Below are 12,260 nucleotides of genomic sequence, written 5' to 3'. Positions count from 1 at the left end.
CAAAACTGTTAGATAAGCCAGTCCCCACTTATTAATCCCTGATGCATTCTGAGATGCCATCACTCATCATCCACCACCTTGGTTTCTGTCTTCTCTCCCAAATGCATCCTGTGCTGACTGGTTTAAATGAAAAATAGACTCTGTGATGAAACTGTATCAAAAGCTTTTTGAAAATCTAACTCAATAGCTCTCCACTCTGGTTATACATAAGAAGAACCCCAGAGATTCTGCTTTAATTAGTACGGGGGGGCACAGACATGTGGACGCTTCAAAAGCCCTCCAGGTGATTCTAACGTGCGGTCAGGGTGGAGAACCCCTGGGCGCAGTGCACGGTCTCCACCGCGCTCTCCCCTCGGAGAATTCTCTAGGACAGTCAGGCATGGTATCTCCTTGCAGAAACGTTACTGCTTCTTACCCCAAAGGTTACTTATATTGGAGTTAAATAAACCTGTTTTTCATTTAAAGCCTGTCCATTTACTCGGAGTGGGAATGAGACTGCCCCGTCTGACATCCTTCTACTGCTGGAACTGACCTCAGGAACTTGAGGAGTCTCTGGCACCGTGAGGCCATGATACCACGCCTTCCATCCTTGGCCAGCCTTCCCACAACAGTCCCGTGACCCCTGCAGAACCCCTGGCTGGGGGCCAGCGGGGAGACTGCCCAGGGATAATGACATGTCCAGTTTGTCAATTGTGTTTAGAACGGCCTGTTCACTTGCCACTCTTTTATATAAATCTATTACTCTGTCAATTTTCTGAAAAATAAATGAAATGTTGGTTCTCATGTCTGGATAAATTATAAAAACTCCATTCTCTCTCTCTCCCACCTGGATCCCCTCTCTTCCTCCCCGTCATCTATCCACCCACGTAGGGAGCATTTACTAAGGGCAGGTTACATACCTGGCTCAGTGCTGGCACAGGGCACGCCTTTATAGGTGCAATAGTAAAGTATACAGCTTGGCTCCCAGCTTTTGCAGAATTTAATCATATTTCTCTACTGGGACTGTAAACTTGCTAACTGCCAGTGGAGGTGTAAGTGAGAATTTATTTGAGCAGATGTGTGTCAACCATTCTTTAGGAAAAAAACAAAGGTGCCCTTCTGTCATACACCTGTTTGAGTCATCACCAAAAGTCCTGTATCTTTCCAAAATATTATCTGGAGTGTGAACTACCCTAATTTCTTGTTTAGTACCTGATGAAAATCTTTAATTCCCTCTCTGCTCGTGTTTTATCCCAGCTCCCACTGGAGCTTCACTGAGGGATCCCACCAATGCACTGGCTGCCTGAAGGTCTGAATTGAAAGCCATTTGCAAGGTACTCATTCTGTCTTATCTATGTCCTGCGGTCCCTCGACATTACTGAGGACTATCTCCTGAAACCCTTCCAATCCCGAATTTATTAATACAGCAATGTCTCAACACTTCCCTAGTTTTCTCCCACATCATAGTCCCACCAATAAGAGTTTTCTAATACTGTCATTCCACAAACTGACCAACATCTCAATGTTTCGTCAACTCTTCCCTCTCACGCGATAGCCATTTTCCATAAGGAAACAAAGTTGGCTTCACTTCCTGAGATGCAGGGCTGTGTCCATGGTGGAGAGGAAAGGACAGTCAGGCTGGGCCGGGTGGTGGATGCTGAGCAGCTAGCTGGCTAGGCTCACTCACCAGCCACAAGCCAAGCCCCACCCCCATCTTCCCATGCACAGCCTGTGGTATGCGGCTTTCAAGGCCCCTCCTGAACATGTGAAACCAAGATTGTCAATTCTAAGAATAACTAGAGTTTACTCTGTGAGATACCCCATTTTTAACAAAGATGTTTTTAGGGTACTTTTCCTACTCAGTTTGCTCTTATTTTGCTAGTTAACAAGCCCCAGGGCTCCTAAAGGACTTGATCTTTTTGATGCATAATAAACATTTTTTTTTCCTGGACTGTATTCAAGCTTATTTTGAAACAATTATTCAATCTATTTAATTTTACCCCTACTAACACCTGTTCTTTATACAATTCCTTTTTCTAGAACTGAATAATTTTGAGATTGACTATTTAGGTTTTTCCTTATTCAGTTAAACATGGTGGATTCATAGGGAAAAAAATGTGTCTCTCAAATAAATATCTCTATCTGTAAGGGAATCCCCATAAGGAGTGTGGAAGGGAGTCAGAACTTAATAAGCACCTACTATGTGCCAGATATTGGGCTTTACATAGATTACCTCAGAGCCACCACAACATACTCCAGATCTTTGAGAAAGCATAACATTTCTGAGACTGACACCTGAAAGCCAGAAAAAAGTTCCTCTAGGCTACGAATATTAGTAAAAAAGAAACTTCTTAGGGAAACTGTGGGCTGGGAATCCAAATAATTAGAAATAGATCAGAGGGGGTGGCCCCGTGGCTGAGTGGTTAAGTTCGTGCGCTCCGCTTCCACGGCCCAGGGTTCTGCTGGTTCAGATCCTGGGCACAGACCTAGCACTGGTCATCAGGCCACGCTGAGGCGATGTCCCACATAGCACAACCAGAGGCACTCACAACTAGAATATACAACTATGTACTGGAGGGCTTTGGGGAGAAGAAAAAGAAGAGAAAAAAAAAGATTGGCAACAGTTGTTAGCTCAGGTGCCAATCTTAAAAAAAAAAAAAAGAAAGAAAAGAAATAGATCAGAGAATATACAGGAAATCCAGAAAGAAACAGATGAACTGACCAGCTGCAGGTCAGTGGAAAAGAATCCAGGGCAACCGGCAGCCATTGAAGGCAATTGTTCTGGCAGAAAGCACCGGAGAGAAAGAGAGAGAAATGGATCGAGAAGCTTCATGAGAACCAGCACAAGGGGAATATGCTGGAGGACAGGCCTGGTCTGTGCCTGGAGGCAAGACCCTCAGGGCACCCAGACCAGCTGGAAGAGGCCTTGCTTCCCCAGGGCCGGGAAAGCTCAGAGATGGGCTGGCTCAGACGTACGCCATAGCTAAGACAGGAAGCTGACATGAAGAGTTTACTAAAACCACATCAGGGTGGTACGTTGTGTCGAGTGACCATGGAAGGAGACTGCGCCCTTGTACCTTCCATGCTCCATCCGTGGCACCCTCCCATTCTCCAGGCACTGTTAGTAAAATTGTTTGTGGCTCAACTTACTGCCTGAGTATAGGGCCTGCTACTTCAGCCGAGTCAGCCCCAAGAAGGGACACCAGAGAGCAAGAAAGGAGAAAAGCCAAGGGTCAAGGCTTTGTGGAGAAAATCCTGCATGGTCCCCATTGTGGGGGGGACAGTGGGGAGGTGGGGGGGGACAAAGGGGGGGCAGCAGCACACCGAGGCGCTGCTATTTTAGAGTCGCCCCGGTTGGTTCCATCACTGTACACTTACTTGCTGTGCCCGCCCCAGTTTGCTACTGAGAACCCAGAACAGTATCTTATCTTTCTTTACAGTCTTTACAACTGCCTGTCCCAGGAAACAGTCTCTTATCTCCTCCAAAAACTAACTCTCCGCCTCTTAACCTGGTATGTGCATAATGACATTCCAACATATTATTGCCAAGCCTGGTTTAGCAGGTGCCCCCCACTGGCTAAGTGCTTGCCTACCTGTGTCACCATCTGGGACAGGTGGCATTCCAAACCAACTTCCCCCAGTTCACATGTCTATTATGAGCGGTGGAATTTCCACCCACGATGGCTCTCCTGTGCTGTCCCTGGAGATGGTTTTGCTCTCTTGCTGCCGTGGCCTTCCTTGGACACAGGCGGTCTGCCCTCCCTCATACCCATTCTTAGCTTCCCCGCAAAGCAGGAGAAGGAGGGGAGAGAGGAGCCCCAGCCCAGGGCATAATATGCCTCGTTCCATCCTGATCAGAGGCAGAGTCTGGAATGGCTGAAAAGACCTCTGTGAGGGAATCCACTAGAAACGAACCAGCCCTGGAAGCAGGCAGAGCTGGCTAGCCCCTGGCAAGTTGCAGAAAGCAGCAGGTAGCTGCGTCTGGTCAAAGGATCAGCTGCTCCCTGAGGCCTTTAATTCCTCCAATGCAGCCAAGTTTTTCCTTCCACAACCAGAGAAGAGGGCCCTGGAGAAGAAACTCGAGAGGGAAGCAAGCACGGAGGTAGGAATGCGGGCCAGAGATTCCTCCCCTGAGGGCAGGCTTGCTCGCTAGGAGTCTAAGACCTCGGGCACTGGAAGACGGATGTCAGTGTTCTCACTGCCTGCACTGCTCCCTCTTTCAAAACCTGCTTCCCTGGTAAGGTCAAGACCCCGGAAAACAAATATCACCTTTACATGGGCATCTACATGCCTCAGAGAGAAACCTGTGCTAACGTGAAAACCAGGCCCAAACGGAGCTCTGAAACGTAAGTTCAGGTTTCCTGCCCCGGGTTGCCCTCCAGGAAGATCAGCAAAGCTGTTTTGCAAAACCTCGCCCCAAGGAAAAAGGGTAGTTTTTCCTAAAATACGAGCAAGGATACTCAGGAGTTAATCGGGTAAGAAAACCTCCCTCGACCACTACATTTCTCCGATAAATGACAGGAATCTCAGTGTCCGCTTTTCCTCCAGGAACTTAAGGGAAAGTAGGAGTTTTTAGGGATTCCCAGAAAAGCGTCTGGAAATCTTGCTCTCCTGGGTTCTAGAGATGCCAAATGAGTGTCCTTGACTGTCCCATGACCTCCAGCCTGCGAAAGGGCGGCTGTGGAACGTGAGGAATTCACTAATCTTCTCTGGGCAGAGTGTCCAGCTCTAGAAACAAAGATGTTACAGCCAAACCAACCCAGCCCACCACATGGGGAAAGCCACGGGGTAAGAGGCCTCTGAGGGCAAGGGCCTCCTGCCCTGCCTCCCCCAGGCCCTCACCCTGGCGCTGGGCTTCCTCCGTCTCCCTCCATCTTGCTGCCCTCCTTTCTGGCCATCAGTCTCCTTCTTACCTGTTTCTTGGGAGCAGTTCTTTCTGCTCGTGGTAGAAGGTGAGGGTCCTGGCAAAAATAAAGGGCTGGCTGAGCTGGGGATTTTGGGCAAACAGATTCTGTTTCTGTTCTGATTATTGAAACGAAGAGACAGTTGTGTCCCCATTAGTCAGCTATGAGCATGTGCTTTTGCAGGTGTTGTTACCTGTTTCTAGGGATCCATAAGAACCTGTACGTCTTCCATGTTTTTGTCCCCCTGTACCTCAGTCCTGGGCCCAAGGCAATACGGATTCCCAGGCAGGACTGCAAGGGGGGGCAAGCCCAGCAGCCTGAGCCCTTCGGGCAGTGCAGAACTCACCCACCTTTTCGGCTATCAGGAAGTCATAGCGAAGGGCCTCTCGGGTGCAGATGGCGCCGAGCAGAAAGACAAAGACGATGTACAGAAACCACCTGCAGAAAACCCAAGAGTGGGGCAGAGCTGCCCCCCACCTCGGCCAACCCCACTCCAACCCACCCCACTCAGCCTTTGGGTTCCCACGGGGACCTGCCTCAAAAGGAAAGAGAAAATGGGACCAGCCCAGTGGTGTAGTGGTTAAGTTCACGGGCTCTGCTTCGGCAGCCCAGGGTTTGCACGTTCGGATCCTGGGCGCAGACCCACACACCGTTCATCAAGCTGAGCTGTGGCAGCATCCCACATACAAAATAGAGGAAGATTGGCACAGATGTTAGCTCAGGGCCAATCTTCCTCACCAAAAAATAAAAAATAAAAAAAAAAAAGAAAGAGAAAAGCCAGTTATGAAGCCTCCCCAGCTCACCTGGGGGTGCTTTCGGTACTATTTCTCCTTAGCATATTTCTTGCCAAAAAACCAAAAAGTATCATTGTTTTGTCTCTTTCTACAAAGAAGAAAAACACACAAAGGGTGTCCAGGGTAGGGGAGAGGGAGGTCCAGCTGGACTCTAGGATGCTGGGATTCAGGCAAGGTTGACCTGCAGCCCCACACCCCATCGTCCTGCAGCTGAAGAACAAGTTGATGATCTTTCAGGCCTCTCAGTCTTGCTGTTCCCTGGATTCCAGATGACAGAGAGCCAAGCCAAGTGTGAAAGGCCAGCAGTGACCTGGCTCTATCCCTAGATGCCCTGTGACCTTGAACAGGTCACATGACCCCAGTGGCCTCATTCCCATCTGGGCAGCGGGAGGCTGAGCCAAAGGCTCCTCCCAGGACGTCCCAGCTGCGACCAAAATCGACATGGGATTCTTTGCCTTCTGTCCTTCCCAGCACCCAGCTCTCTCTCTCTGTTGGGTTCATTTTCTTCCCAATGGGATTGCCTTATTTAGCATAAAACAGGCTGGTGCTGTGTGCCTGGCTAGAGGCAACGGTGCCATCACAGCAAGCCAAGAGCAAATTCGGCATTTGTGAAATAGATAACATTAATATTTTTGAAATATCACAAGTAAAATAATACAGGCCCTTTGACCCTCTCAAGTCATTGTCATGTCTGCGATCTCATTGCCTTTCACACCCACCCAATCACCCAATGAAGGCAGGCAAGCTTCTTCCCGTGGCGCAAGGAGAAAAACAGAAGATTCTAGAAGGTCAGAAACAGACCCACGGCCAGTCAGCCTGCTGGCGAGGGCAGCACAGTGTGAACTGAAACCCAAGAAGATTGACAGCCTGAGGGGGTGCAAGGGAGGCTAGCTGGGGGAAAGAGGAGCCAGTCTCTGAGCTCCTACTATGTGCCTTACACACAGTGTGTCCTCCACAATCTAGGAGGCCCACATATTCTCACTCTGCTCATTTTACAGTAAAGAAAAAGGAGGCTCAGAGAGCTAAGTAAATTGTCCAAAGTTACACAGCCAATGGGTGGCAGAGCTGGGATCCAAATCGTAATCTGTCTGAGTGCAATACTCTTTATCTTTCCGCTCCCTCCAATGATCCTGGAAACTCAACGGTTAAAAAACCCCTCAAGTTCAAAATGGGGGTGGGGGAGGGAGAGGAGCGGGAGGCTGAGGAGAAAGGAAAAAAAAGGATTCAATCTGGGTAATGACACTCCTCCTCGCCCATTCCCAGGCAGGAGGTATGAAAAGGCAATCGTAGGAACGCACCAGACATGCATTTTCCAGCTGGCTGAGTGTTAAAAGGGGGATTGGAATATGAAATAGATTGGTCACAGTTGGGGCACTCTCAGAACAAAGGGAGCAATTCCCTCTTCTGCCCGGGGGTTTTCCCCCCTCTCTCCAGATGATTGCCACGAGGGGAACTTACGAGACGCCAACAGCTGCTAGGGAGCCCAGGGGGATGCTGGCAGCAGGCTCCCTGAGGTCGCCCCCCATGTTGAAGCCGGCCATGACTCCTGAAAGACACCCAAATGGGAAAGGGGTGAGCTGCGAACCTGGCGGGTCACCGTCCCTGCCCAGGGTCCCTCTCCTGGAAGCTAACCCCTGTCAGGCCCTCCCCTCTGCAGCTCTGCAGACCACGCTTCTCAATCGCCCCTGGCAACTGGGGAGGCATCCGCGGGGCCTGAAAGGGACCTTTGTGGGTTGGGTGATGCTCGGGAGGAAAGCCCTACCGCCTACAAAAGCATATTATGGCCCAGCGCAAAGTAATGAGGGTGAGGGAGGCCGGCAGCACAAAGGTCCCGCGGGAGGCCATACGCTGAGCTCCGCCTTCTTGCGGGAAACACCCCGGAGAGGCTCAGCCTTAGTAAAGTTCCTGCTTCTGCAGCCCACTGGCTACACGGGTGTTCAGGTGTCCCGGGGGCAGGTTCCAGCCAACAGTCAGAGCCAGAGACTATTTTCAAAGCTCCTGAGCTGCCAAAGGGCTCTAAACAAACTCCAAAGAACAATGCTGATGCTACGAACACTGAGTCACAAACTCCTCTTCATCATCGCCTCTGCTCCCCAAGAACACTCGTGAAAAGTAACTGGTCGTGATAGGGAGGCGAAGGGGAAGACAGTGTGGGATGCTGAGGAGGGCACGTTGCCTCTGTCCGCGCATGCACACAGAGGAAGGCAACTAGACCACGTGATCAGAGCATCCAACGCGGGTCCAGCCCTCAAGCGCTCTGCAAGGGCTGGACCACAAAGCCTCACGGAGGGGTGGGTGCATCTGAATGTGGCCTTGAAGGAAGATTTGTACAGGCCTAGGGAGGGGAATGGGTCTAACCCCATCATTATGGATTTATGACACTTTCAACCTGACAGGGCCTGTGCTAAGTGCTTTCCGTGCATTTTTCATCTTGTTTAATCCTCACAACCACCACATCAAAAAAGTAGAATTATTACCCCCCCATTTTATAGAAAAGGAAACTAGTACTCAAAGAGGTTAATTAAAGTAGCCTAAGGTCACTCATTTAGTAAGTGGCAAAGCTAGGATTCAATCCTGGTCTGCCTGACTCTGAAAATTAAGCTCTTAACGTCTCTGCTATGATCTTCGAGGGAGCTCGAAGGAAGTGGAGTGAGGTGGAAGTTTGAGACTGGAAAGTTAAAGTGGGGCTATGTCAGAGAGTACCTTGAATGTCGGACCAAGGCTGGGTCCTGCATATACTTTGACCCGGCCATTCCACTGCTAGAATTTTATCCTAAGTCACCAGTCAAGGATGCAAGTAAAGATTTAGCCAAAAGTGTTTATAAGTACTTGTTTATAATAGTGAAAATTAGAAACAACCTAACGTCTAAAAATAGGGGATTGGCTAAATAAGTGATGATGCATCTGTCAGTAAATACCAGGTCTCCAATACTGTCAGGGACGTGTTGTGACATGGAAAGATATTCCAAAGGTATTGTTTCATTTTCAGAGGCATATTAGAAAACAGAACATATGGTATGATCCCACTGTTGTAAAAAAAAACCTAAAGAGATAAATAGATGCATAGAAAAAGGAAAAAGGAACTAGAACATGTTTTAAAATGTTAGCAGTGTTATTTCTGGGTGATGGAAAAACAGATCTTTTTTTTTATTGCTTGTCTATGTTTCCTCAATTTTCTACAGTGATCATTTTGAAATGAGGGAAAATGGTTTTTAAAATGGCATGTTAAGCACATTTTCTGTCCTCTTGTTCCCCACCCTCCCAAGATCCTACTAAAAGAGAGAGTAAAGGGGATGCAGGGACACACGCCTACAGGCAAAGAGGATCCTGAGGGGGAGCCTTGAGTAGATGAAAGGTTTCCACAATTGTCTGGAACATAGAAAATGATACAGCATGAAAGGAGAGGAGAAGAGAGTGCTGGAATGCTTCTCTAGAGGATCTGAATAAACCGCCCAAGGAAAACCAGGGCTGCTAGTGTGGACATTTGCACCCCAAGCGAAGCCTCCTCAAGAACCAGCCGTGCTCACAAACGCACAGCAGTCAGCTTTCCCGTGAAGGAAGAGCTCCATCAGGGAAACAGACCTGTACACGCTGTGGCAGGGAATCCACGCCAGCAACCCAGATCGCCAGGGGTGTGATGAAAACCAGCAACAAATACATAAACACATGCATGACAAAAATAGAACAACCTGGGCTGGAAGAAACATACAAATCAGGACACAGAAGGGACTTTTGAAGAAAACACTAATTAGTAGTTCCAGACACATACAAGAAGAATATTCTATCTAAAGCAAGATGTTATGAAAAACGAAACAATCCAAGAACAAGAATGAAATTTTGGAGATTAAAAACAAGATCACTAAAATTAAAAATGCAAAAGAAGATCTAAAAGATAAAGGTAAGTAAATATCCCAGAATTTAGAACAGAAAGATACAACGGTAGAAAATTTGAGCAAAGGACAGGAGAAATCTTGGAGTTACATCACCCAACTAACAAGAGGTCCAAAAAGAGAGAAGAAGAGAACAAAAGAAAATAATCAGATAAATAATAGAAATAAATGTCTCCAAACTGAAGAAGACACAAGTCTTCAGGTTGAACTATCCTATAAAGTAGACAGTACAAAGAAGAGAAAAAGCCCATATTTAAATGCATCATTGTGCAATTTCAGGAGAAATCCTAAAAATTTTCAAAGATAAAAACTGAATACTTACAGAGGAACGAAAATTAGACTGGCGTCAGACTTCTTATCAGTAACACTGAATGGCAGACAACAATGGAGCACTGATTTTAAAACTCTGAGCAAAAATTATTTTGAAACTAGAATTTTAGCCAGATTACCAATTAAGTGAAAGTAACGTTAAGCAAACAAGGGCTCAGAAAATTTACCTCCCACATATCATTTCTGAGGAAGATACTAAAGCATGTACTCCAGCAAAATGAGGATGTAAAGCATGAAGGAGAAAAACATGAGATTCAGAAAACAGTGGTAATAACTCAGGAATGGAATAAACTCCCAAAATAACAGTTGTACAGCAGAGAAACAAGGAGAGATTAAAGCAGAAAGATGGAGGCCCCCAAGAGGGATGCCTCTGGAGAGGAATAGGATTCAACACAATGGGCAGTTCAATTAAGAAACCGAATAACTTTAAGGTTATGCTGACTGCATATTATAGCAACAAGAGAAAAAAAAAAAAGGTTATTGAAATTCCAGGAAAAGTGAACAACAAAGTCAAGGTCTAAATATGAAGCAAGCTAAAATGTGACATGATTTTAAACAACTAATAAAATTAGGAAAAATTAACCCATTTGGCCACAATTTTAGGGACATTCTCCCCTAAATGGCATAAGGACCACATCAGAATTGAAGCAAAGAAATGGAACTCTAGCTCATAACTTTGCTCTCCAATGAACAACAGTTACATAATTATAATAGTGTATATATTTATTGTTCTTTTAACTTCTAAGATTGATCTATAGACAAAGCACAGAGGACGCAACTATAGCTATGAAATAGAATACAAATATTATCTGCCTTGATGAAGTAATAGTAAAGCTGTAGCTAACCATATAGAAAGTGAAAAGAGGGAAGAGAAGAAGCACTAATATTTTTGTCACAGTAGTGTGGAAAACAAAATATAAGCCCCACGATCTTCACTCAGGCCTGGCTTGAATGTTCCAAGCTTCAGTTTGTTTAACAAGAAAACTTGAAAGGTGAGCTAGCCATTAAATTTGTTAGGCAGATAAGGAAAGGCTAGCAAATGTTTATATACCAGTGGTAATAAATTTTAAGTTAACTCTGTACTTATTGTGTATCTTGTCATCATAAAAGAGAATTTCGAAGTGCTTGATAAGAAGAGCAAAGAAATTCCCAAGAATATTGAGTTTTTCTTTGAAGTTACAAAGACTGTTGACTTTCAACCTTAACACAAAAACGTTTTTAATAGTTTTGAGTGTGTGTGTGTGAAACTGCATTCGCTTAAAGTTGTAAACTACAGTTTTCATGGGATTTCGCCCACTCGCCTGCCAATAATCAACGCATTATGGCTTCCCTGATATTGCTCCAAAACGCAAACATAAAAGGATTCTGCAGATTCTCTTAAAATTAGGGATTCCCTTAAGATAACTAAAGCACTCCTTGTAAAAAAGTTTGACACATACAATAAGTATGACTCTAATACATTCATCTTAAAACACGACAGAGAATCTCACTTTCCTACACCAACAATAAAAACTGAAGGGTTGTTTCCTAGAATTGACAAAATAACAGAGATTTAAGTATATTATTTAAAGTTATAAAACTAAGCAAAAAAGAAACAAAAATAAAAATATAACTATCAAAAATTGGGAAGTGGAAGGAGGAGCATGTAAGGAAGCTAAACTCTCCTATTTCTTAGCATGGGGTCAACAGACAATGTCTGACTTTGACTAATCAAGTTATAGGGAGAAGCTTATTGCTTGGTGATACACAGCTAGCTCCCACAGGACTGAAAATAATGAAAAGTGGCTGCTCCTATGGAGGGGTAATTGGAGTGATGAGAACTGAGGTGGGAGACTGCTGCTTTATATTACAAGCACCTCTGCAGTATTTTATTTTTACTATGTGCAGATCTTATTTGCATCAAAAAAGGAATGTCCAGGACCTGCCTCACTCTGACCAGTGCTCTCGGGACCAGGTCCCGTTGCTGAAGCTCTGGTCAAGGGCTAGGGCCCCACTGCTTGCTGCCAGAACAATCTGGTGCCAAGGAAACCCCTGGCTGGATCCTCACGTTGACCTGACTCCCAGACCCAACTAACTTCATCTATTAACACCACCCCTTCCTCCCTTCCTAGACCTCTCAAATTCTGACCCTCTGCCAAGGTTCCCACCTGTGCCCAGGCTTGCTGGTGCCTCACCTGCACGGCCACACTGCCTCCCACTGTCTGAAATGGCCTGAGTCTGCCTCCAAGCCCCTGGCAATTTTATGCCCATTCATGCAGCTTTGTGAGATTACAGACTGCTATTTATTCTTTGCCGTTTTAGTACCTCCTACACATTGTCATGTCATTTTGTACACTTTCCTTCAGATTGTTTACCAAAGTTAA

General features: G+C 46.1%; 1 protein-coding gene across 4 annotated transcripts in view; it reads right to left on the bottom strand.

Moving 5' to 3' along the window:
- Positions 1 to 12,260, bottom strand: part of SLC12A8 (solute carrier family 12 member 8) — a 129,799-nt gene that overhangs the window by 26,637 nt on the left and 90,902 nt on the right. For 3 of the 4 annotated variants that reach the window (XM_070243642.1, XM_023623604.2, XM_023623605.2), the window contains 2 exons: positions 7,136 to 7,223; positions 5,234 to 5,321 (listed from right to left, as the gene is read on the bottom strand). In XM_070243642.1, coding sequence (XP_070099743.1) covers positions 5,234 to 5,321; positions 7,136 to 7,223 — 176 coding nt within the window. Of the gene's footprint in view, positions 1 to 532; positions 755 to 4,892; positions 4,941 to 5,233; positions 5,322 to 7,135; positions 7,224 to 12,260 lie in introns of all 4 variants that reach the window. The other variant, XM_070243641.1, reaches the window with a different exon arrangement.

Source organism: Equus caballus, chromosome 19 (assembly GCF_041296265.1).
Source record: "Equus caballus isolate H_3958 breed thoroughbred chromosome 19, TB-T2T, whole genome shotgun sequence".
NCBI lineage: Eukaryota > Metazoa > Chordata > Mammalia > Perissodactyla > Equidae > Equus > Equus caballus.
This window is presented reverse-complemented; position numbering and strand designations above follow the sequence as displayed.